Source organism: Pelophylax lessonae (genome assembly GCF_965119305.1).
Source record: "Pelophylax lessonae genome assembly, chromosome: 11".
Taxonomy (NCBI): domain Eukaryota; kingdom Metazoa; phylum Chordata; class Amphibia; order Anura; family Ranidae; genus Pelophylax; species Pelophylax lessonae.
Genome location: NC_138778.1, coordinates 91,986,273 through 92,013,896, shown reverse-complemented (window position 1 = coordinate 92,013,896; position 27,624 = coordinate 91,986,273). Strand labels below are relative to the sequence as shown.

Here is a 27,624-nt window from a genome sequence, read left to right as displayed (position 1 = left end):
CTCAATTGTCGCACGAAATTCCCACCCCTCCAATGATGGGCTGTTTTTTCAATGCCCCAAAATTTTAAACTGGTAGGGTTGCAATTGTGGTGTTTCTTAAAGTGTCCCGGCACGCTATGATTAGTCTTTCCTTTCCTGATCTTACTCATATGCTCACCTATGCGTACATGGAGCGGTCTAGTAGTTCTACCCACGTATTGCAACCCACACTGGAGCATATAAACTACACCCCGTGTGGTGCAGGTGACAAAATCTTTTATTACGTGGGTCTCATGAGTGGCAGTAGCAATAAACTCCTTTCTCCTTTTTAGATTTGCTTTAGAAGTCTTGCAAGCGGCACATCTGCCACAAGCGTAAAACCCCTTTAAATCTGGGAACAACCTGTTCTCAGCTCTAGACGGGGGGTCAACAACCCCAGGTGCTAAGCGATCCCTGAGAGTCGGAGCCCTCCTATAGATGAACTTAGGTCGTTCTGGAAGGGCGGGGCCTAAAATACGATCACTTTTTAATATGGGCCAATGTTTAGCTACAATGCCCTCAAACTTTTTAAACTGGACATTATAGTCCAGAACCAGACTGAATTCATTATTGGCAGGTGTCCTTTGCGTTCCAGCAAGAACTACCTCCCTATTCACTGAGCTGACCTTCACTATTTCATCATCAATAAGTGCCGGATCATAACCCTTCTCAAGAAACCTCTTAGCAAGTACTTGCGACTGAGACTGGAAATCCTCTTCCGAGGAGCGGTTGCGCTTAATGCGCATGAATTGCCCTCTCGGGATATTACATAGCCACAGATGGTGATGGCAGCTGTTCTTGGGTATGTAGGATTTCCGGTCCGTCGGCTTGAAATAGGTGTGAGTTTTTAGGGCTCCATTTTCCTTAAATATCTCCAGATCCAAAAACACGATTTTTGAGTCGCTAACATTCCATGTTAACTTAATGTTTTTGGTATTGGCATCAAGCCTCTGCATAAAACATTCCAAACTGGACATATCACTCTTCCATACCAAGACCAGACCGTCTATATAACGACGATAGCAGCTTAACTGGGGGGGACGGTTAGCAAAAATGGCTTCCTCCTCCCAGTGTGACAAAGATATTAGCCACACTGGGAGCAAACCGTGCCCCCATAGCTACTCCCTTTGTCTGTAAGAAATACCTCTGGTCATACCAGAAGTAATTTTTCAGCAGGCAGAAGTCGAGACACTCCAGCAGGAATTTACAATGCCTAGAAGGTAATTCAGACTTGGATAGGGCCCATCTGTATGATGTTCCAATCGGAGAGCTGCGGTTGTTGTCATATTCCGATTTTATATTGGTTTTAAATTGGATATTTTAATATTTTGCTCGACTGTCTATGTTAGGCAGTGAATTATTCGGGCATTTCCAATTATATTGCCATAATTTATTTAGTCACTGATGGTGAGCTGCAGCGGAGCTTCAGGGGTTAATCCGTGTTGTATATCCTCTGACCACTGCTGTTCAGCTCTGTTATTCTTATTTCCTGTGTCTACAGGAAGTTGGGCTGGTCCTTGGTTGAAGGGGGCGGAGGATTTCCATTCCCCTTCACTTCCTGTTTTGTAATGACCTGGCTTCTGGTTGCTATGAGACGCCTTTATAATGAGCGGGTGCGGTCTCCCTCCTTACCCCTGCTGAGGAAGTCATGCCTATTGACGTAATCCATACGGTGGAAGGAGTCTGATGTCACCCGCAGCTCTCTGAGATCCTGGAACACATGTCTGCACTTTCGCTTTCATCTGGCACTGTGACAGTGCCTTGCTTGTGAGTGATGCTTTATTTATTACTTTAATAAATGTCCTTAATTAAGCGGAGAGCATTAGATCGTTTTATTTATCTTTTCCGGATTGCCATACACGAGTTTCTGTGAACCTGTTGGTTCCTGGATATACAGATCTTCTGGCTGCCTCTGGCTTACTGATACAAAGTGTTGTGACCCCTAGTGGTCGAATACAGGAGGTGAGAGGCTGTATTATCTGTGGTGGAGGAGTCACGTTTGCAGTGTCGTTTTAACTATTCCTGTTTTTCACTTTGGAAATCAGCTTTTAAGGACTTTATGATTTATGATCCACATGCTTTTTATTGTGCATTTTATACATTTTAATGTGAATGATTTTATGCACTATTTGTAATTTTATAGCGCTGCACTTTATTTTCTTTTACTATTTAGGAAAGAATCCAGGCCCTTTTTAAAGCAATCTTCTGAGCTGGCCAGAACCACCTCTGGAGGGAGTCTATTCCACATTTTCATAGTTCTTACTGTGAAGAAGAAACCTTTCCATATTTGGAGATGAATTCTCTTTTCCACTAGACGTAAAGAGTACCCCCATTGTACTCTGCAATGACCTTAAAGTAAATAAATCAACACTAAGTTCACTATATGGACCCCTTATGTATTTGTACATGTTTATCGCCTCTTCTCAACAGAGAATACATTCAGTTCCTCTGATCTATCCACATAGCTGAGCTCCTCCATGTCTCTTATCAGTTTGGTTGCCCTTCTCTGCACTGTCTCCAGTTTCCCGATATCCTTTTTAAGAACCGGTGCCCAAAACTGAACTGCATATTCCAGAAGAGGTCTTACTAATGATTTGTACAGGGGCAAAATGATATCTCTCTCTCTGGAGTCCATGCCTCTGTTAATACAAGAAAGGACTTTGCTTGCTTTGGAAACCGCAGGTTGGCATTGCATGCTATTGTTAAGCTTGGATCTACTAAACCCCCCCCAGATCCTTCACCATTGATTCCCTCAGTTGTACTCCCCCTAGTATGTATGATGCATGCATAATTTTACCCCTTAAGTGCATAATTTTACATAGTTGCCCAATTAAACAGTGCATTAAGGTCGGCTTGTAAATTGAAGACAATCTATAAAGGATGTTATTCCGCTGCATAGCTTGGTGTTATCTGCAAAGACTAAAATGGTACTTTTAATCTCAGACTTTATATTATTTATAAATATATTAAAAAGTAAGGGTCCCAACACTGAACCTTGGGGTACACCAATGATGACCTTAGACCATTTAGAATAAGAATCATTAACCACTACTCTCTGAATTCTAGCTTTTAGCCAGTTTTCTATCCATTTACAAACTGATCTTTCCAAGCCTGTAGACCAGGGGTATTGAATTAAAATTTACCGAGGTCCTGTCAGTAAATTTTCTTCTAGCAGAGGTCCGAATATCATTTCGGAACCCGTGGCATCTTTTTGCATGTACCAAACAGCATGTTGCCGCAGCACCATGCGGCTTGGTTGTGCGCGATTTTGGAAAAAAAAAGCTCAAGGACTTCTTTCTCTATGTTTCTCGTGGGTAGTTCAGCCCACAATGTGTGCGCCACATGCACAGATCAGAATCCCTCAGTCCCAACTGCACAATTACAGTCCCCTCCCCCTTCTCATCAAGATCCCCTCTTGGTGAGTGTCCTCAGGTCCCCCTTTACATCACCCCCTCCACTCCTTTCACAGTAATGTTCTCACACTTCCTGGTCATCGATCCCCCCTCCCCCGACAGTACTATCCTCTGCCCCTATTTACATTACCCCCCGCCTACATTACTGTCCTCGGTCCCCCAATCCCCCCCCCCCCACAATACAGTCCTCAGCTACCCCGCATTACTGTCCTCAGCCCATTTCACATTACTGTGCTTATTGTCCCTCACATTACAGTCCTCAGCCTCCCCCAATTTAATGACACACACACACTACAGTCCTCAGTCCCCCACTCTCTTCACATTACAATTATCAGTCCCCCCCACATTATAGTCCTCAGTCTCCCCCAATTTAATGTCCCCACCCCCCCTACACACACATTACAGTCCTTAGCCCCCCACTTTAATGTCCTTAGCCCCCCCCACTGATGTCCTCAGCCTCCCCACTTGAATGTCCTCACCCCCCCCCCCCCACACACACACCACAGGTCCCGAGACCCCCCCCCCCCACACCCCACATTACAATCCTCCGTCCTCCACTATAATGTCCTCAACATACACACACTAAAGTTCTCCCACTTCTCTGTCCTCAACACACACACGCACATCACAGTCCTCCCACTTCACTGTTCTCAACACACACACACATCACAGTCCTCAGCTCTCCCACTTCACTGTCCTCAGTACACACATTCCTCATTTCCAGCTTTTCAAACTAGTGTCCCCACTCCTTGTGACTTCACCCCCTCCCGCACTGTCTTACCTTACTTACACAGATCGAAGGTTGGAGGGAGGCACAGGCACAGCATATCTGGATGGAGAGGGGTGGAGATCGTGATTGGTTGCTAGGACCGCCCTTCATCCTAGCAGCCAATGACCTGCTTGTTAAACTCAGGCAGCTCCATCCTCCATCCAGAACTGTCCTGCCTCCTGGTGTCTGCTCTGTGAGAAATGGATTACAGAGCGACGGCAGGGGAAGAAAAGGCTGCTAAATAGCGGTACCGCGGCGGTCCGAATGGAAACGTGATGCGGTCCGCCATTTAGTGATCCCCACTGTAGACTTTACCTTACACATTAATGGTGTGTGGGGAATGCTTTTGCAAAATGTCAAATGCTTTTGCAAAATCCAAATATACTATGTCCACAGCCACCCCTCTGTCCAAGGTTTTACTTACCTCCTCATAAAAAGAAATCAGGTTTCTTTGACAACTTCTGTCTTTCATGAATCCATGCTGTCTGTTGCTTAAAATATTTTTTTCCAGCAAGAACTCATCTATGTGGTTTTTTATTAAACTCTCCAGTATCTTCCCAAACATAGAAGTTTAACCAACAGGTCTATAGTTACTTAGTAAAGACTTTGATCCCTTGTTAAATATAGGCACCAAATGGCCCTACGCCAATCCAGTGGTACTATTCCAGTCATTACCAAGTCCATAAAAATTAGAAACAATGGCTTTGAAATAACAGAGTTCAATTCTTTTAGGATCCGTGGGTGGATGCCATCTGGTCCAGGTGCTTTATCCACCTTTATTTGGTCTAAATATTTCTGGACCATGTCACTTTTGAGCCATTGTGGATCATTTGGGGCTGTGTCAATATACATTGTGTCAATCCACTGTGTCAATCCACATTGTGCACACAAGCTCCCCAGGCACCTTTGGATACACAGAGTCAATTCCTATGATTTACACCACATTTTCCCACTGCACAGCTAGAAAGATGACACACACAGTTCCTAATCAACATTTTTGGTTTAGCATCCAATGTTACTCCTCTCTAATCATCACCACCTTGGCAATGCAGATTTCTGTATTTTTTCTCTTACTGATCTAAACGCAGCGCATGTTTATGTGCCTGTATGTCTAAAAATTCTGCGTTTTTAGACAGCAGTGTGCAAGAGGCCTTACGTGTTTCACAAGAATTGCAGACTAAAATGGCAAATGTGTATTTCAATGGTGTATTAATCTGTTTGCCAGGAGTTCCACTTGAATACTAAAGGTAACTTATAAAAAAAAAACACTCTGAGCAGGCACCTGCCTGCTCGCAGTCTTCTGAGTTGGCTCTGAGGAAGAGGGGATCCCACCGGGACATTGTAGTCTGACAACAAAAGTCTTCGCTGTCAGAATACACTGATTGGCGACTGGAGCTACATCACACTTATTAATCTACTTATCGGATTAAAGGTCACACCACTTCATTAAACTGGATCTTTTAAAAACTGGGCCCATATTTCTTCCCTCTTGCATCCCCCCTCCCCCAATTTCTCCATCTAGATCAACATACCTGCAATTAATTACTCCTGGACTCGGAACCTCTCCTTTTAGCCACACTTCCAATTACTGACCAAATGGTGCCCCCCCTTATTTCAGTCACATTTCCAAAATTCACCATGTTTTTTTAAAACGAATGACACCACAAAGCTTATAATTCCCTCACTTGTCATCTCCCGCCTCGACTATTGCAACTTTTTTGTTGGCCTACCTCTACATAGTCTATTACAAATGCTGCTGCTAGACTAAGTCACCTATCCCACTATTGGCTTCCAACCCTCTCTGCCAATCCCCCTATTGGCTTCCACTCACTTAAAGCGGAGTTCCGGCCTGAAAAATAAAATTTAGATAAAAATACCCCTGGGACAGTCAGGGCTAGTGCATTTCAGCAATGATAGCCTCTGATCTGTCCCCGGGTTCACTTACCTTTTAGAAGAAATACTTACCTTGAAAATTTCTTGTCCAGGGCTGCCATCTCAGGTGTGGGCAGCTGAAGCCTGCGTGTCCTCTTCTGCATCCTCTTTGGTCCTAGAATGCCCTGCACCGGCCCCGCTCATGAGTTCCGGCGCAGGTGCGTCATCCCTGCACAGCTTCAGAAGCGGTTTAGCCGGAACTGACGAGCGGGGCCGGTGCAGGCGCATTGATTCCTGGGAGCGATGACGTTCAGCTCCCAGGAGTCAATGCAAGAAGGAAGTGACGGCGGCGGCCGTGTCCGCAGAAGGAGGAAGAGGAAGTAAGGCAAGTATAATTTCTTTAAAAACAAGAGAAGTGAATAAAAAAAAAAATAATTTAATTGTCCAATTACCTTTTACAGGTAATTTAGAGCAAGCGGACAGGGAAAAAATATTTTTCAGGGTGGAACTCCGCTTTAAAGCAAAAAATTAAAAATAATATCATACAAAGCCATCCACAACTCTGTCCTGAGCCACATCACTGCACTCATCTCAAAATATCACCCACACTGCCATATTCGCTCCTCCCAAGATCTCCTGCTCTCTAACCCCCTTTCTCCTCCTTCCATGTTTGTCTACAGTATTTCTCCAGAGCCTCTCCTTGCCTCCAGAACTCCCCAACCCATTTCATTCTGCTAGCTCCTACTCTGCCTGCCTTCAAGTGATCCTTGAAAACTCATCTCTTTAGGAAAGCCTAAGCCAACTTTAGCTATCACCTGGAATTTTATTTTCTCTATCAACTCCACCCCTACAGTTATTACCTTTTGAATCATTTACCTCTCTCTTTAAATTGCAAGCACTCATGAACTCCTAATTCTCTTATATTGTAACTGTACTGTCTCCCTAATTTTGTTAAGAGCTGTGCAAACTGTTGGCACTAAATAAATCCGGAATAATAAAAATATTAATAATCTGGTGACCGGTGACCCCTGATAGTAAATCTGTTATTTTTACCTACATTTAACAGACCAGCTGTCCAGCAAATGTGTCAGTTGGAGCTGAGGCAAACCATTTAACCACTTCCATACCGAGTCATAGTAATATGACGTCGGCATGGTGGTTGTACGGATCCGGGCGGGCGTCATATGACGTCCGCCCGCTCTAGCTGCTACTGCGCGCCCCCGGGGGCGTGCAGTGATCGGGGGTGAGGCTCGTCCCTCGGACATAGCCCATCCCTGATCAAGGTAAACAGCCAATAGAAATTGGCTGTTTACCACGTGATCGGCTGTGTCAATCACAGCCGATCACATGAGCGGCTCCAGCACGAGCCGCTCGTTCTCTCTGCAATGTGCACCCCCGGGGGCGCGCAGAGCAGCGATCGGGGACAAACTTCAGAAGGGCAAACTTTCCAAAATTGTACTCAATGATGGAAAAGGTAAACTGGGACCAAACCCTGGGATCCCTGACCACAGAGGAAAAATGGGAATGCTTTAGGAACATATTAGGCAAAGGCATCTTGCAGAGCATTCCTATGGGAAATAAATTTAGAAGAGACAAAGCCAAACCTGGCTGGCTAAACTGTAGCGTCATAAAACTTATTAGGGGGAAAAAATTGGCCTTCAAGAAGTATAAATCAGAGGGCACAGTATCGGCTTTCGAGCAATACAAGGAGGCAAATAAGAAAAGTAAACAAGAAATCAAGATGGCTAAAATCAACTTTGAGAGACAAATAGCGGAGGATAGTAAAAAAAACCCAAAGAAATTCTTTAAATATATCAACAGCAAAAAAACTAAGGCAGAGCATATTGCACACATAATTAACAATGATGGGAGGATGGTTACAGAGGACACTGAAAAAGCAACCGTGCTAAATGCTTTTTTCTCGTCAGTCTTTACACAGGAAAAGGAGGGGTACACTGACCATGACTGTATGGTTAGTAGTAATAAACAGGACTTGCCACCATGGCTAACAGAGGGGGAAATCAGGGAAAGGCTGGATAAACTTAACACAAACAAATCAAAAGGACCGGATGGCATACATCCGAGAGTACTCAAGGAACTCAGTAAAGTTATATCGAGACCACTGTTCCTGATCTTTGCTGACAGTATTAGGACAGGAGATGTACCAGGGGATTGGAAGAAAGCTAACGTGATTCCAATATTCAAAAAGGGCCAGAGGCATATCCCGGGAAATTATAGGCCTGTCAGTTTGACATCAGTAGTATGTAAACTTCTGGAGGGGATGATAAGGGACTATATTGTAGAGTTTGCTAAGGACAACAACATCATCAGCAGTAATCAGCACGGGTTTACAAATGGGCGTTCTTGTCAAACCAATCTCCTTACATTCTACGAGGAGGTGAGCTGTGAGCTAGATAGGGGCAGACCAGTAGATGTGGTGTACTTAGATTTCGCTAAGGCGTTTGATACAGTTCCCCACAAGCGCTTAATTTATAAAATAAGGTCTGCAGGTATCGATAGCAGGGTTTGCTCTTGGATACGGAACTGGCTAAAAAGGCGGGTCCAAAGGGTAGTAATAAACAGCGCATACTCAGACTGGTCTGAGGTGGTAAGCGGGGTCCCCCAAGGCTCAGTCCTGGGACCAACCTTGTTCAATTTATTCATAAACAACATTGAGGTCGGGATCAGTAGTTCGATATCAGTTTTTGCAGATGACACAAAATTGGGCAGGGCAATAACTTCACAACATGAAGCAGATATCCTGCAGAATGACCTGGACAAAATAACAGAGTGGGCAACGACATGGCAAATGAGGTTTAACGTGGAGAAGTGTAAGGTTTTGCACTTGGGGACTAAAAACATAAAATCACAATACACGTTAGGAGGGGAGCCCTTGGGGGAATCAAAAATGGAGAAGGATCTGGGAGTATTGGTTGATGATAGATTAGGAAACAGCATGCAATGTCAAGCGGCAGCTTCCAAAGCCAACAGAATATTAGCATGCATAAAGAAAGGGATGCATTCCAGAGATAAGACTATAATCCTTCCACTTTATAAAACTCTGGTCCGACCGCATCTGGAGTATTCCGTCCAGTTCTGGTCGCCAGTCCTCAGGAGGGATGTGTTGGAGCTGGAGAGAGTCCAGAGAAGGGCAACTAAACTAATTAGGGGATTGGAGGACCTTGACTATGAAGAGCGTCTACAATCGCTCGATTTATTCTCCCTGGAGAAGAGACGTCTGAGGGGGGACATGATAGCAATTTATAAATATCTTAATGGGGATCCCAGCTTAGAAAAAAAGCTGTTCATTCGAAGGGATTGCATGAGGACTCGAGGGCATACAATGCGATTAGAGGAGAAGCGTTTTAACCTCAGGCAACGCGGGGGGTTCTTTACTGTTAGGGCAACAAGATTGTGGAATTCTCTACCACAAGAGGTGGTTTCTGCGGGTAGTATGGTGGCTTTCAAAAGACTCTTAGACTTACATCTCAAGGATCAGAACATTCAGGGGTATGGGAGATGATTACAGCCACACATGCCTACACAGGTTGAACTGGATGGACTATTGTCTTTATTCAACCTCACCTACTATGTAACTATGTAACTATGTAACAAGGCTTGTCCCTCGGACAGAGTCGATCCCCGATCTAGGTAAAGAGCCAATGAAATTGGCTCTTTACCACGTGACCGGCTGTGTCCAATCACAGCCGGTCACAAATGTCAACAGAGAACACGGTAACTAGCGGTCACCGTGTTCTCCTCCTCACACACGGATCCTGTGTGAGGAAGAGAGTGTGGTAACAGCTAGTTACCAAGTACAGTGCACCCCAAACACACTGATTGCCCCCCCCCCCCAATAAAGAGCACCTGTCACTAGCCCATCAAAGTACCCGAGTACCTGTCACCAGCCCATCAGGTACTCTGATGACAGGTACTCGGGTACTCTGATGACGGGTACTCGGGTACTCTGATGACGGGTACTCGGGTACTCTGATGACGGGTACTCGGGTACTCTGATGACGGGTACTCGGGTACTCTGATGACGGGTACTCGGGTACTCTGATGACGGGTACTCGGGTACTCTGATGACGGGTACTCGGGTACTCTGATGACGGGTACTCGGATACTCTGATGACGGGTACTCGGATACTCTGATGACAGGTACTCGGATACTCTGATGACAGGTACTCGGATACTCTGATGACAGGTACTCGGATACTCTGATGACAGGTACTCGGATACTCTGATGACAGGTACTCGGATACTCTGATGACAGGTACTCGGATACTCTGATGACAGGTACTCGGATACTCTGATGACAGGTACTCGAGTACTCTGATGACAGGTACTCGAGTACTCTGATGACAGGTACTCGAGTACTCTGATGACAGGTACCCGGGTACTCTGATGACAGGTACCCGGGTACTCTGATGACAGGTACCCGGGTACTCTGATGACAGGTACCCGGGTACTCTGATGACAGGTACCCGGGTACTCTGATGACAGGTACCCGGGTACTCTGATGACAGGTACCCGGGTACTCTGATGACAGGTACCCGGGTACTCTGATGACAGGTACCCGGGTACTCTGATGACAGGTACCCGGGTACTCTGATGACAGGTACCCGGGTACTCTGATGACAGGTACCCGGGTACTCTGATGACAGGTACCCGGGTACTCTGATGACAGGTACCCGGGTACTCTGATGACAGGTACCCGGGTACTCTGATGACAGGTACCCGGGTACTCTGATGACAGGTACCCGGGTACTCTGATGACAGGTACCCGGGTACTCTGATGACAGGTACCCGGGTACTCTGATGACAGGTACCCGGGTACTCTGATGACAGGTACCCGGGTACTCTGATGACAGGTACCCGGGTACTCTGATGACAGGTACTCGGGTACTCTGATGACAGGTACTCGGGTACTCTGATGACAGGTACCCAGGTACTCTGATGACAGGTACTCGGGTACTCTGATGACGGGTACTCGGATACTCTGATGACGGGTACTCGGGTACTCTGATGACGGGTACTCGGGTACTCTGATGACGGATACTCGGGTACTCTGATGACGGATACTCGGGTACTTTGAGTACCTGTCAACGGAGTACCCGTCATCAGAGTACCTGAGTACCTGTCACCTACCCATCAGAGTACCCGAGTACCTTCCACCTGCTCATCAGAGTACCTGACGCCTGAAGTACCCGAGTACTTGCCGCCTGCTCATCAGTACCCATCACTACTCATCAGTACCTATCACGTATCAGTATCACCTATCACCTGCCTGTCACCTGCCCATCAGAGTACCCGAGTACCTGTCACCTGCCTATCGGAGTACCCGAGTACCTGCCACCTGCTCATCAGTACCAGAGTACCTGTCACCTGCCCAACAAAGTACCCGAGTACCTGTCGCCCTTCATACAGCCACCATGTCTATAGCCCCGTACACACGCACAGATCGTCGTCATACAAACGTCGGCGGACGAAAGATCTGCCGATTGTACGCGTGTTAGTATGGTGCCTCCGACAGCTGTCTGCACACAATCCGCGGACAAGAGTCTTTCTTGCAAACATGAAAATTTTTGTCTGCGGACACCAGAATGGACGATTGTTCGCCTGTCAGTACAGAAATCAGCCGACAGACCGCAGATTTGCAAGACTGGGCATGCTCAGAAAATAAAAAACACAGGGAAAGTTAACCATTACATGACATCACTTCTGCAGTCAGCTGAAGTCTGCGGACAAAATTCTTGTGCTGTCCTTGTGCTGTCTTTGCACTTTTCAACAGACACCGACATCCCGGGGAGAAAAGACGAACATTTGTATGACGACGATCTGTGCGTGTGTACGGGGCTTTAGTCCAAAAAGGTTTATATACGTCCTCCGTTTAAACCTAAATACCAGTGTTATGGCAGCAGATTCTGCGAAAAAAAATATATAATGTTTGGGGGTTCTAAGCAGTTTTCTAGCAAAACAACTGATTTTAGCTTGTAAACACCAAATGTCAAAAATAGGCCTAGGCAAGTGGCTAGGATGCATGATGATGCTCCTTGGATGTTGGGCCCCTCTATATGGCTAGGCTGTGAAAAAGTCTCACACATGTGGTATTGCCATACTCAGGAGGAGTGGCAGAATGTGTTTTGGGGTGTCATTTTTGCTGTGTACATGCTATGTGTTAGGAATATCCTATAAATTGACAACTTTGTGTAAAAAAAAAAAAGTTTTCATTTTTTTCCCACATTTTCCAAAAACCTGTGGAAAAAAATGATATGTTCAAACGACCCATAATGCCTCATAGAATATACGTTGGAGTGTTTGCTTTCCAAAATGGGGTCATTTTGTGGACTTTTCCATTGTATTGGTGCTCTAGGGCCTTGAAAAGTGTGATAGGTAGTAAGAAAGTTTTATGTGTATTTATGCTCCTAGAACGCCTGAAGGTGCTTCTTGGACGTGGAGTATCTTTTTGTGGCCAGGCTGTGTAAAAGTCTCACACATGTGGTATCGCCATACTCGGAAGGAGTAGCAGAATGTATTTTTGGGTGTAATTTTTGCTGTGTACATGCTATGTGTTAGAAATAGCTTATAAATTGACAACTTTGTGGGGAAAAAAAAAAGAAAAAAAAAATTTTGTTCTTCATTTTCCCAAGAATTGTGGGAAAAAAAATGGATTTTTGTAAAATCTTACCGTAAAATCCTTTTCTCTTAGCTCATTGACAGACGTAGTCCTCGGTGATACAGCACCTTCGGGTTATGTTGCCTCCACAGGAGTAGGACTAGACAGGAAATAAAATGCTCTGGCCACACCCTAGGGGCAGTCCCAGAGGGTATATCCTCTCTCTCTCTGCCTCAGCAAATCAGTTATGTCATAAAAGCAGTCTTTAGAGAATTTAACCCAACCCAACTCAAAAAAATAGAGGGGCGGGTACTACGTCTGTCAATGAGCTAAGAGAAAAGGATTTTACGGTAAGATTTTACAAAAATCCATTTTTCTCTATCGCTCATTGACAGACGTAGTCCTCGGTGATACAGCACCTTCGGGAAGTCCCAGAGCAGTATCACAAATGAGGGGTGGGAAAATGGAAATCAAATCCCAATCTAGAAGGCCCAACCGGTGCCAACTAGAAGTTTACAATGCTCATCCTTAATGATGAGACTCAACAAAAAAATTTTCAAACAGAAAAAAAAAAACCCTCGAGGTAGACCACCGGTCTCCTCAAATTGCGGCCTGCAAAACCTTGCGGCCAAATGAGGCATCCGCCGATGCCATCACATCAATTTTATAAAATTTTGTAAAGGTATGTACCGACGACCAGGTGGCCGCTTTACATACCTGGACCACTGACGCCTGATGGCGAAAGGCCCAGGAAGTACTGAGCGCTCGAGTGAAGTGCGCCCTAACAGGGAACGGAGGATTCCGACCCTTAATAGAATAAGCCTGTACCACCGTCTGACTGATCCATGTAGATATGGTCGCGGCAGACACAGGCAACCCCCTTCAAGGGCTATCCGTGATCACAAAAAGTGAGTCCGTCTTACGAAAACCACTTTAGGAAGGAAGGATGGATTCGGAAGAAGAACCACCTTATCCCTATGAACCACCAGATCTGGGGAACGACAGGATAATGCGGCCAGTTCTGACACCCTGCGTAGAGAAGTAATGGCCACCAAGAAGGCCACCTTCTGGGAATGTAAGCAAGGGAATCTCCCTAATATCTTCAAAGAGAAGTTTCTGAAGAACCGACCACACTAAATTAAGATACCAGGCGGTAAGTGTGCGCGCACTGGCGGAGCCAGATGTCGCACCCCCTGGATGAAATTCCGCACCAAGGAATGATTAGCCAAAGGTTTCTTGAAAGAAGATTGCTAACGCCGAAAACCTGACCCTTGATCGTGCTCAAGGATAGTTTCTGCTCAACCCCTTGTTGCAGACAGACCAAAATTCGGGTCACCGAATAGGTCTGTGGGGGAAATCCAATAGATTCACACCATGCAATATAAGACTTCCATGTGCTGGAAGTCGCTTTCCTTGCTTTAACTGGAGGTAGGAATAACTGAAGCTGACACTCCCTTGTCCTTCAGTACCTGGGTCTCAATGGCCAGGCCATTAAGCCAGCGACTGTAAAGCAAGATGGAAGATCGGTCCCTGAGACCGCAAATCCTCCCTGAGAGGAAGTCTCCAAGGAGCATCCGCGACTAGCCTCGCCAAGTCGGCGTACCAGGCTTGACGAGGTCAATCCAGAATTTCCAGAATAACTGGAATTCCCTCCACCTCTATCCTGCGAAGAAGTTCCCGCAGCAACTTGAGAGGATGGAAGGCATGCTGTAGCTGATACTGCCCCCACGGGGCGATCAGCGTTTCTGCTGCGTCCGCTAGAGGATCGTGGCGCGAGCTACAAACCTCCGCACCTTCCTGTTAGGCCAAGGTGCCAACAGATCCACATCCGGGATGTCCCAATGAAGGGACAGCTAGGGAAAAAACCTCTGGATGAAGAGGCCATATGCGATTGGATCCGAATCGGGCTGCTCTAGAGCTGCTCGATCCAGTAAATCAGACAAAATCTGATCGCTCTCAGTTCCGATACCCTCATTGGTAATCTGGATACTATCGGAAGAAATGACTTCCCCTGGTTGAGCATCGGAGACTTCCTGGTCCGCTCGCTCAACCGGATCCGATTGTCCAGGGAATCGGAATTCTGATTCCATTAAAAAAGAATCTCCTTCAGGAGAATTCGGGTATGAGACTGGGTATACGGTACTGCCTCTAAGAAGGCCACCATCAGTCCCAGCCAATTGACGGACAGCAACATCCGAATCGTTGACTGAACCTTCTGGAGTTTCCCAGCAAGGAGAAACTCTCTTGCCCAGGATGTATCCAACCTTAGGCCCAGATAGTTCAGTCTCCTGGTGGGAACCAGGGATGATCTTTGGGAAAGCGAAAAAACGCTGATGTCCTGCGATGATGGGGATATAAAGATAGGCATCCTATATGTCTATGGACGCCAGGAAATCTCTTTTATGCAGGGAGGCCACCACTGTACGGATGGACTCTATTTCTTCCCAAGTCCAGATTTGGACGTACCTTGCCCTCTTTCCTGGGCATTGTGAATAGGTTCGAATAGAACCCCTGAAACCGTTCAATGTTAGAAGGGCAGAATCGCACCGGTGGAAGTGATCGAAACTCGATCCTGTGTCCTCCAGAAACCGGTGAAGACATCCCCCCCCCACCCCAGAGATGGGTAGGGGCGCATCAGGCTATATTCTTCAGGCTTGGCTGAGCCGGACTCTTTGTTTACCCGACCAGCGCCCTTTGAAACCCCTCTAAAGGGGCTTTGGAGGGTTTCGCCTTATCGCCCGCCCTCGCGGAACGAACAACTCTATATGAGCAGAAAAGGAAGGTCCTCGTTAGTTACGAGGTCTTTTTATCCTAACAGTCTGTGGCAAGACAGCAGGTGGTACCGTCTATCCTATAAAGAGGAATTCCTCAAACGGATAGCACCTAGCCATGCGTTTGGAAATAACAGGGGTTCGTTTCAAAACGACCCCATTTGAGTAAAGGAAAATCCTTCGCCCTTTTGGTAGGCTAACAAGTACCAAAAAGGAATCTCAGTCTCAGCTACCTCTGCCGGTGTAACCTCAAGACTAAAGGTTTCCCGGATGGACACAACTAGTGCATCCACCACTCTTGTGCTATGGCGGAGGCAGAAACGTGCTCCTCACTGCTGAGGAGATATTACCTGAGACAACAGCCCCCTAAGAGGGACCTGCAACTGCATTGACCAGTTCCGAATCCGTATCTGAAGTATCTGATAAACAATAGGGGTAGGCGGGGGTCGCTACTTGACCCCCGTCCCTGACAGGCCACCTCCACCCGGGATACCAAAGACTCCAAAATTGCCGATAATGCATTAAAAACAAGTGGGGTACTGGAGGGTCCTGCGGCCACCTTGAGGGGATCAGGTGGGGATACCTATGCGGCAGGGTCAATGATTATACAAGACACTTGCCAACGACAAAAAAATGACAAAGTAAAAAAAAAAAAAAAAAAAAATTTTTTTTTTTTTTTTTTTTGTGTGTCCCCCAGTCGCAACAGCGCCCCTCAGTGTTACCTGCCTTTTTGGACCCCACAGAGAGAGAGACAGACCCCAAGGCTCATCCCTGATGCACAGAAGTTTTCATCAGCTTGCTCAGTGCTTGTCTTGTTACAGACAGGAAGTCTTTGGCCCTATTTCCTGGGTAAAAGAGGCGGCTCCGCCCCTTAACACGCCTGCCGGCTCCTCCCCCTGGCTCCATGAGGTGTTTGAGTCACCTCAAACATGGCCGCCCCCATGCTGGAGACACGAGGCTACACCAAAATGGCGGCCTCGTGCGATCTACCAGACAATGGCGGCGGCCTGCACAGAATAGCGGCATGTCTGCAGAAGGATCTCGGCCTCACAACCCTTCACCCTCATGGTGGTCAGCGTGGTCGGAGGTACCGGACCCTAGCGGGCCGTATGCGGTCCGCTGCTTAGCTGGAGGAATGATCTGGAATGCAGTATACATGTATAGACATCGCCCTGTGGCTACTGACAGGTAGGATACCTTATACTATCACAGTAAAGTTCTAGTACTGCCACTGACTACAATCATTTACACATCTTTACAATTAGATTGTCAGCTCCCAAACCAAGCCTCCTGGCTTTTTGTACACAAAAATCACACTCAATTAGGGGGATCTGTGACATGTTGTAGGATAGAGGGGAACCCATCCTTACCATTACAGAGAGGGGCCCGCGTTCACCACAAGACCCGTCAAGGGGAAAGGGGGAACATACTACTCACCATACCGGAACCAGGCGGGTGCCAACTCCTGACAGTACCCCTCTCCACCGAGGTAGGAGGGCTGTCGACCAATACGGGCGCCGTGACTCATGGTCTTTGGCGTTTCAGCGAGACGTTTAACTCGCAGGGTCAGTCCCCTTCCAGTGGGACTATGTCGCGGCCGACCCAGCGCGGAGCTATGGCCTGCACGCGCTCGTAGGCTGAACTGGGGTGACCACTGGATCTCAACATCCAGCCCGTTGCCCAGTTCAGCTTTCTTGCTTGAAGATCTCACAGGAACACTGGAGAAAAAAAGTTGTCTTAAAAAATTATTTTCTAAGAAAAAAATCCTGCCAGGACCGAAGATCCCAGCAAGGTATCTAGGTCCTTACTCCTGACTAGACAGAAAAAAACTGATTTGCTGAGGCAGAGAGAGAGAGGATATACCCTCTGGGACTGCCCCTAGGGTGTGGCCAGAGCATTTTATTTCCTGTCTAGTCCTACTCCTGTGGAGGCAACATAACCCGAAGGTGCTGTATCACCGAGGACTACGTCTGTCAATGAGCGATAGAGAAATTACAACTTCAAAAAACCCACCATGCCTCTTACTAAATACCTTGGACTGTCTACTTTACAAAAAGGGGTCATTTGGGGGGTATTTGTACTGTCCTGACATTTCAGGGCCTCAAGAAAGGAGATAGGCAGTCAGTACATCTGGTGTGATCAATTTTCAGTAATTGATACCATAGCTTCTAGACTCAATAACTTTCACACAGACTAAATAATATACACTAATTTGGGTTATACATTTAGTATACATTTTGGCCCAAATGTATGAAGAAAAATTAATTTTTTGCAAAATTTTATAATTGAAACTAAAAAAAAGTGGTTTTTTTTCAAACTTTTTGCTCTTTTTTTGCATATATCACGAAAAAAAAAAAAAAAAACCCCAGTTGTGATCAAATACCACCAAAAGAAAGCTCTATTTGTGTGAAAAAAATGATAAAAATTTTGTTTGGTTACAGTGTGAGCAATTGTCATTCAAAGTGTGAGAGTGCTGAAAGCTGAAAATTGGTCTGGGCAGGAAGGGTGTCTAACTGCTCTGTATGGAAGTGGTTAAACAGTTAGGTTTTTTTTTTTTCTTTTTGAATAAAGGTTGTATGTAAATAAATAAAAAACAACTGTTTTTAAAGTGTTAGCAGAAATTTGCCTTTAATTTGTCTGTCAAGTCCATCTAAATCTGCTAGTGCATCAAACCCTCTTCCAAAATTGTCAATGCTATTGTCCAACAGGTGTGTATTTTGCTCCTCCATCTAGAGTGAAGCCACCCTCAAACAGGATGGGTTACTGGCTTAACACCCAGGTGAAGATAAAAGGAAGAAAACAATCGAAAATAAAAAAAAAAAACTATTGCAGCCATCCCATATTTAAGAATTGGTAACCTAAATATTACATTTTTGTTTTTAATAAAAAAGTAATAGTTTATTTTAGTGCTGAAAATAATAAATGTTGAAAAAAAATACAATAGATTGCATATAACAGTCTCCATGATAGAATACTTTAGCACTCTATGCCATATGAAACTACCTGGTTATCTGTTTTCTCCAATACAGGGGTGTCCAAACTATGGCCATCCAGCTGTTCAGGAACTACAATTCCCATCATGCCTAGTCATGTCTGTAAATGTCAGAGATTTACAATGCCTCATGGGACGTGTAGTTCCGCAACAGCTGGAGAGCCGTAGTTTGGACACCCCTGCTCTAATAAGATCACAACGTCCTATGTGACCCTCTAAAATCCTTCTGCATAAGAGGCAATTCTGATCATTATATTTTGAGACATTCATTCATACTAACCTGACACACAGCCACAGTCCTGTTCCACAAGACCATCTTCTCAGGTTGTAAGATAACCTCTTGGTATACAACTTCTGCAGGACATTGAATGAAAGCCTGAAAGTATTAAATATTCGAGGTTTCAAACACTGGACACTAGAATGTGAATAGGTAAATGTGAGTCAACACATAGAAGGGAATTCAAAGAAAAACGTGGGCTTTTTCAGTAATGCACTGCAGTAAATGCAATACCCAATAGCAGCAAGATTTTATTTTCTATTGATTTCAGAGTAGAAAAAGGGTCATTCTCATTTTTATTGGTTACTTTAAATTGTTAGTTAGCCTGCTGAGAGCAGATTTAACTGCAGGTAAAATCTGGTATTGCACTGTACAATAATAAATTACTTACCGTATATACTTGAGTATAAGCCGACTTTTTCAGCATTTTTTTTTTCGGCTTTTACTCGAGTCATGGTCTCACTTACCTTTTAAAAATTGCGCGCCGTCTGCCTGGGAATAGCCGAACGTGTACGGGCTTTCCTGAGCATCGGGGTCATGTGCGGTGACGTGTTTCGCCGGGCGGCGCCATTTTTAAATGTAAGGTGCCTCACCGACAGGTAAGTGAGACTCGTCCGCAGCCCCTGCATTTCCTCATGCAGTGCTGCGGCCATGGTAAAGGACATTCTCCTGTACCATGCCCGCAGCACTGCATCTCCTGTACCATCTGTGCCATGCCTGTACCATCTCTTGTGCCATGCCTGTACCATCACCTGTGCCATGCCCGTACCATCACCTGTGTCATCTTCTGTGCTATCTCCTGTACCATGCCCAAAGCCCTGCATCTCCTGTACCATGCCCGCAGCCCCTGTTTTGGGTCTCATGGTAGTCCAGTAGCTGCTGCATTTCCCACCCTAGGCTTATACTTGAGTTAGTACGTTTTCCCACTTTTTTGTGGTAAAATTAGGTGCCTCGGCTTATATTCGGGTCAGCTTATACTCGAGTATATACGGTAATTAACTGAATGGGTTTTAGCAATGGGATTTTGAGGGTGGGGAAGGAGGGGAATTACTGGCTCCACTGGGCAATTAGTATATTTCCATGTTTTCGTTTCATAAAAGCTTTATTGAAGGATCAAATGGTGACAACATCCATGTGAAACAATTCCAAGGTACCAAGTGTCAAATTTGGTTGGTGCAACCAGAACAAAAACACAAAATTTAGCTGCAATAAAGGTGATGCATAAAAGACAGAGCCATATAAAACTGATCATCGGGCGGACCAGAATGAGGTAACCAATTTGAGAAGCAACCTCAGAAAGTAGGTAAACATTACTCAGACAAGAGTGTCAAGAGTTTTGCTGATTCAACCTTGTAGCTCTAATGGGAGCAGAGAATAGTTTGGATAGGACTGGGGGGACTGGGAGAGAAATGCCAGAACAGGCTGACAACACAAAATTAAAGAGTGCACAACCGCCCTAGTGTAATACAGTTTATTAAGAGCAACACTAAAAACTTCCCTCGATACACTCACATTATTCCATAGTAAGGATGACCACGTGTGTGTCAAAAAATCCCCTCCTGGATGGCCACTTCAAGATCCGGATAAGAGATCACCTCCGAATAGGTCAGCTGACAGCCAAGGAAAACCAGAAGCCGCTGATGCAGATCCCCGGTGTGCCTGAGAGACAGGTCACGGTTGCCACAATGGTGCGTTTCAGAGGCGTGACCTCATTTGTCAAGTCATTTAAGAAAGGAGGTCACGCCACCGAAACGCAGCATCATGGCAACCGTTAACTTAGCCTATAGACTAGCAGTGGTTTTGTTATCCTGAGTGAACGTCAAGTGATGACCTCTCAGGAAGCATGGATCGTGGATCCACAGGACACAGCGGATGACTGAGCAGAGTACCAGCCCACTGCCGGTACAGTGTGACCGCCGTGACTAATCAGAGCAGGTCACATGACAATTGTACACAATGGATGTTTTTTGTTTTTTTATGCCATCCAACGTATACAACTGTTGCTGAAGAAGAGGAGAGATGAGGGCGCTCTGGTGAGGAAGGCTGTCCGGTCCTTTGCTGCAGTGGAGAGGTTGCACTGAGGGCAGCACTTGTGTGAGAAGAAGCAGCTCTATAGGATCATAAGGAAAGAAAGGCCACTCTAAGTGTATTAAAAGGATTTATTATTTGGTCCAAGGGATTAAAAAAAACTTACAAGATGGCAGAGATAACGGGCATGTAATGACTGTCCTCTTTTGGTTCGCTCTGTCTGCCGCGTGAGGGAGAAGGAGAGAGCAGTCCTGCAGCTGTCTGGATTCCCTGGTGCTGTGGAGTAACAAGGAAGCAGAGAGGCAGATGGCGGGCTGGGTTCTGGAACCAAGCTGGAACGCACACCGCTGACATGGCCTCAGGTGAAGGCGGTGGGCGGTAATGCATTTCGGAGCATGCACGGCTCCTTCGTCAGACCTAAGCCCATGTTTGTTCAGCGGGCTTAGAAGAGAAAAGGGGAGGAGAAAAAGGAGGGGAAAAGCTAGCTGATTGGATGGTGGAGAAGAGGGGAGGGTAGCTGTCTTGCTCGTTAGTGGCTATGGGAGTGTATTGTCAGAAGCACACATACGATCATACCATTGCACTGATAATGGAAAAAAAATAAATAAATAAAAATAAAATTATAGGGTATGCGGAAATAGAAGAAAAGGGACAATAGTATATGGAAATGAAGGAAAGGGGGAGGAGAGCGTACATATTTATATAGAATTGTGGAGGTGTATTGCCTGAGGATCATATTAAAAACAGCTGTAAGCAGGCACACACATACGGTCGTACCCTGGCGATTATATTGGAAACGACTGTAAGCAGGCATACATATACTATCATACCATGGTAGTGATATGTGTAACACAATAAGCCATTGTTGTGGTACCCTGCATAGAATATATGACAGGTCGTTTTATAGTGTGACACAGTAGGTGGGAGTGTTAAAGATACATGGAATCTCAGGGATGTCGAGATATAAACGAAAAAATTATATACAGAGAATATGAAACAATATATATAATTTAGGAGTATGGGTCAAAATGTGATCAGATTTAGGTATACGGAATATGAGGTTGTTGAGAATGGTGGAGATATGTATTATATACATATATGTGGAGATCGTAGTACGTATATATGTGTGATCAGAGTGCACCTAATGCTGGGTTAGGAGTAGTAATAGAAGGTATGTAAATGCATTTGAAGACGATTGAGTGGATGGTATCTGAGTTGATCTAGTGTAAGAGGCGGTGTCCAATTTTAAAGTATGGTGTTGATTTCCAGTTCTTCATTCATACCCCCTGGTGAGAGTACATCTAAGGCATATATCCAATATGTTTCTCTTTGGCAGAGACGTTGGAATCTCTGCCTCAGAGAAGCTGGCAGCGATAGATTCAATGGCCCATACTTTTAGGCCTGTGTTGGATTTATGATGATATTCTGCAAAATGTCAGGGGACACAGTGTTGGTCTTTGCCGACTTCAAAGAGTCTGTGGTGTTTCCTGAAACGTTTACGTAGGGAATGTAGTGTTCTGCCCACATAGTGTAGGCCGCAGGGGCAGGATAAGCAGTAGACCATGTATTCGGTGACCTACCAGACCGATTGCTCACTACTTTAAAGAAAATAAAACAAATATCTAGAAGACAAACTTATTGAAACCAAGTTGGGAAAATCAGATGTGACCTACATGACTATTATAACAATAAAATCTTCTTCTGGAAACACAGTAATCACACTACAAAACCCTCACTCTTAGATATCAACCCCCTCTGTCATAACCACCTCCCAGTCCCCACGCCCACCTGTGAAAACCAAACCACCTACCAACCATAACCTCACACAAAATAAGAACCACCCAGTCTTAGTCCCCGTTCACACTGGGGCGACCTGTGAGGCGACCTGGTCGCCTCACAGGTCGCCGTAGGTCGCCTTCCATAGGGAAGCTGCGGACCCGTTCTAAAAGGAGTGACACAAGTCGCTCCGACTTAGAAAAAGGGTCCGGAGCTTCTTTGGGGCGACCCGGAGCGACCTCGGACCCCGAGGTCTGCTCGCACCGCGACCTCGGAGGTCGCCTGGGGAAGTCGGATCGCCCCAGTGTGAACGGGGCCTAAGCTAGAGCTCAGCATGATAACAAAAAAACAAAAAAAAAAAAAACACAACACAACCACAAAACTATAGACCTTCCAATAGCAAATGGAATAATACCTCCGCTCCAAATCATAACCTCAACCACAATCTCGTACATACAGATTCTAGTCATTCCCAGCAGATTAGACCACAATCACCCATTATGGGTCCCCACACCCCCCATACAGCCACACATCAGAAACCAGATACCCCCACCAAGACATACTTAAAAATCATACCTTTCCATCTGCCAACAAACCCATGAAGATCATCCACGCTCCTTCCATAACCAATAACCCATCTCCAAGAATAGAAAATCCTACAAAGGACAACTCATCTGCGGTGTCTTTTTTAAGATTAAGCCTCCTCCAAACCCACAGGAGAGGGTGCAGAGGGAGAGGTGGAAAACCCAAATCAACACACCAGAAAGCCCGTAACCTGTCATCCCACACACTTATCCCACAGGAGACTGCCATACTTACACACAGCCTAATGTTCACACCTACCTTACTACGAAACGCTTTTCAGCTGTCCAAAGATTTAAATGAATTCATCCATCATCTAACAATCAAAGACTTTTATAATATATAAAACCATTAAAAAAAAAGGCCTCCCATCCTCTCCTGCAGAAACCAATATTGCCACCCCCATGTTCGATTTCATTATAGACAAAAAAATTGCCCTGGAAATACTAGACAAGCTCTATCGAAGAAGGGACAAGACCCTTTCTCAATTCAGATGACCCAGAACTAGATGCCCTCCTCTTCACCCAACACCTGATTCCCCCCCCCCCAGTACAGCATACTACCCTTCAACCCCCATCTAACTGTTATCCAACACAATCCAAAGGGCCATGCCTAGAACCCTTCCATCGCATGGTCTATACAAACATACTGCAGATGTGCCAAAGCAGCCAACACCAACATTACAGAAACAACCTTATACAGCCCGAAAGACAAGCTCTTAACGCCCTTCAAACCAATTACTCCATTACTATAAAACTTGCTGACAAAGGTGGCGGCATTGTGCTCCAAGATAGAAGCAACTATATCAAAAAAGCAAAAAGAATGCTGGAAGACACGCACACATATCTCAAACTAACTAATGACCTATTATTGGATTTCACCAAGGAAGCGACTGTCTTGATTAACCAAGCAATCACAGATCACGTCATTACCAAAAGTGAAGCGTCATTCCTAGTCAAAAAATATCATCACACACCATACTTCTACCATTTGCCAAAAGTACATAAATGCACTATAAATCCCCTGGGAAGGCCCATAGTAGCCTCCATTTATAGCATTACCAGTGGGTTCTCTCAATACGTGGACCATTTCCTGCAACCGTTTGTAGTAAATATACAATTCTACATAAAAGAGACGGAATACATCTACTCGTGCTGTTAAGCCCATATCGATGGGAACCCTCATATTCTTGGCTTTCCCTAGATGTTTAATCCTTGTACACCTCTATCCCTCACGATTTTGGTATTCAGGCCTTACAACATTTCTTGATGGAAGACATATCCACTCATCCCAACCAAATTCAGTTCATTCTAGACGTTAGGCTATTCTGTTTAACGCATAATTACTTTCAGTTCCAAGATCACTATTATCTTCAAACCCATGACACATCTATGGGTACAAATTATGTCCCCTCATGTGCGAATCTGACCATGGATCCCTGGGAGTCACAATACATATGGGCGAACAACCCCTTTCTGCCCAACAAGATCTTCTACTGTCGCTACATCGATGAGGACGTCGTCATCATCAGGGATGGAGACACCAATGACAGACACGTCTCCCACTGCAAAAATATGAGCCTAAGCTTCACTTCTGTAAAAGAGAACACATTTAGCATTTTCGGATTTAGATCTATATCAAGAAAATAGCCTTATCCACGGCAAAAATTTCAACAAACCCACCGCAGGAAACTCCTTTTTACATTACAACAGCTGCCACCATCCTCGCTGGCTCAACAATATTCCCAAGAGCTAAATCTGTCACCTCAGACATAATTGAACAAAACAATCTGACTATCAGAGTCAGAGCGAAACACTCAAACAAAAATTTCTAGAAAAAGGATACCCACTGCCACACTTTGAAAAAGCATACACTACATATCTAGACTGAGACACCTCAGTTAACGAAAATGAGAACAAGAACGCATCCAAAGTCATTCCTTTCACTACCCAGTTCCACAACAAACATAAAAACATGGAGCATATAGTAAACAAACACTGGCCCCATACTATTGCAAGACTCCCATTCGAAAGATAGTATACCCTCAAAACCCAAATTCGCCTACAGAAAAGCCCCTAAAATAAAAAGGGAAAATAACACCCAGTAAATTGAAGGTCATCAAGCACCAATCCTCATCTTTAAAATTATTTTCCTTTGTTGGCATGTACCAGTTTCGGAAACCTTTGTGCCTCACATGCAGTTTTGTCCATCACAGACAAAAATAATTCACAGTCAAAGGGAAACATACAAAATACGTGCCCCACCGAATACGTGATTTACTGCTTATCCAAATCCTGTGGCCTATACTATGTGGGTAGAACAATATGTGCCCTACGTAAACGTTTCGGGGAACACCTAATGGCACTATAAAACAACCTATCATATATACTATGCACGTTACCACAACAATTGCTTATTATGTTACCCATATCACTACCATGGTACGATTGTATATGTATGCCTGCTTACAGCCGTTTCCAATATGATTGCCAGGGTACAACCGTATGTGTGTGCCCGCTTACAGGTGTTTTTAAAACGATCCTCAGGCACTAAACCTCCACAATTACATATGAATATGCCCCCTCCCCCTTTCCTTCATTTCCGTATGCCCTTGTCTTCTATTTCTGCATACCCTATATATTTTTTTTTTTTTTTCCCATTATCAGTGCCATGGCATGAGGGTATGTGTGCTCCTGACAATACAGTTCCATAGGCACTACTGAGCAAGCCAGCTTCCCCTCCCCCTTCTCCACCATCCAATAAGCCAGATTATTGGAGCCAGATTTGCCCCTCTTTCTCCTCCAAGCCCGCTGAACAAACATGGGCTTAGGTCTGACAAAGGAGTCGTGCATGCTCCGAAATGCGTTACTGCCCACTGCCTTTACCTGACGCCATGTCAGCGGCGTGCATTTCAGCTTGGTTTCCAGAACTTAGGCCGCCATCTGCCTCTCGCTTACTCGTTCCTCCATGTCACCAGGGAATCCAGACAGTTGCAGGCCATCTCTCTCATCCTCCCTCACCCGGCAGACAGAGGACAAAGTGAACCAAGAGTACAGTTATTACATGTCTGTTATCTCTGCCATCTGGTATATCGCTCTGGTTACAGTGCGTTGTATAAAAAAAACAAAACCAAAAAAAAAAAAAACACGATAACTTTTTTTTCCTACTGTCAACAGTGTCCTAAACACCGCCAAACCAGTTATAGGACGCTGTACTGCACCAGTGACAGTATGTAAAAAAATAAAAACTAATTGTGATTTTTTTTTATTTCTTCATTTCCCCAAAAAATTACAAAAAAATGACAACTTCAAAAAAAACACCATGCCTCCTACTAAATACCTTGGACTGTCTACTTTACAAAAAGGGGTGGTTTGGTTTTTTTTTCTACTATTCTTGCATTTTAGGGCCTCATGAAATAAGATGAGGCCGTCAGTACATCATGGTTGATCAATTTTCAGATACATACCATTGTGGACTTTATAACTTGCACACAGACTAAATGATATACTCTGATTGGGGTTATTTTCACCAAAGAAATGTAGCAGAAAACATTTTGGGCTAAATTTATGAAGAACATTTATTTGTAAATTGTTATAACAGAAACGAAGAAAAACTTATTCTCTCTGGAGACTATATAACTGTGTAAAAATGGGTTTTTTGTCAACATTTTTTGTCTTTTTTTGTTTATTTAGCAAACAATTAAAAAACCCAGTGGTGATTAAATACCACCAAAAGAAAGCTATTTGTGTGCACAAAATTATAAAAAAATGGATTTTTGTAAAATCTTACCGTAAAATCCTTTTCTCTTAGCTCATCGACAGACGTAGTCCTCGGTGATACACCACCTTCGGGTTATGTTACCTCCGCAGGAGCAGGACTAGACAGGAAATTAAAAAGCTCTGGCCACACCCTAGGGGCAGTCCCAGAGGGTATATCCTCTCTCTCTCTGCCTCAGCAAATCAGTTATGTGAAAAAGCAGTGCTTAGAGAATTTAACCCAACCCAACTCCAAAACAGAGGGGCGGGGACTACGTCTGTCGATGAGCTAAGAGAAAAGGATTTTACGGTAAGATTTTACAAAAATCCATTTTTCTCTAGCGCTCATCGACAGACGTAGTCCTCGGTGATACACCACCTTCGGGACGTCCCAGAGCAGTATCACAACTGAGGGGTGGGAAAATGGAAATCAAATCCCAATCTAGAAGGCCCAACCGGTGCCAACTAGAAGTTTACAATGCTCATCCTTAATGATGAGACTCAACAAAAAAATTTTCAAACAGAAAAAAACCCTCGAGGTAGACCACCGGTCTCCTCAAATTGCGGCCTGCAAAACCTTGCGGCCAAATGAGGCATCCGCCGATGCCGTCACATCAATTTTATAGAATTTAGTAAAGGTATGTACCGACGACCAAGTGGCCGCCTTACATACCTGGACCACTGACGCCTGATGGCGAAAGGCCCAGGAAGTACTGAGCGCTCGAGTGGAGTGCGCCCTAACAGGGAACGGA

General features: G+C 45.0%; 1 protein-coding gene across 2 annotated transcripts in view; it reads right to left on the bottom strand.

The window, feature by feature from the left end:
- Positions 1–27,624, bottom strand: part of STARD3 (StAR related lipid transfer domain containing 3) — a 171,810-nt gene that overhangs the window by 68,150 nt on the left and 76,036 nt on the right. For both annotated transcript variants that reach the window (XM_082271203.1, XM_082271204.1), the window contains exon 9: positions 18,735–18,830. In XM_082271203.1, the coding sequence (XP_082127329.1) occupies positions 18,735–18,830 (96 nt within the window). The remainder of the gene's footprint in view (positions 1–18,734; positions 18,831–27,624) is intronic.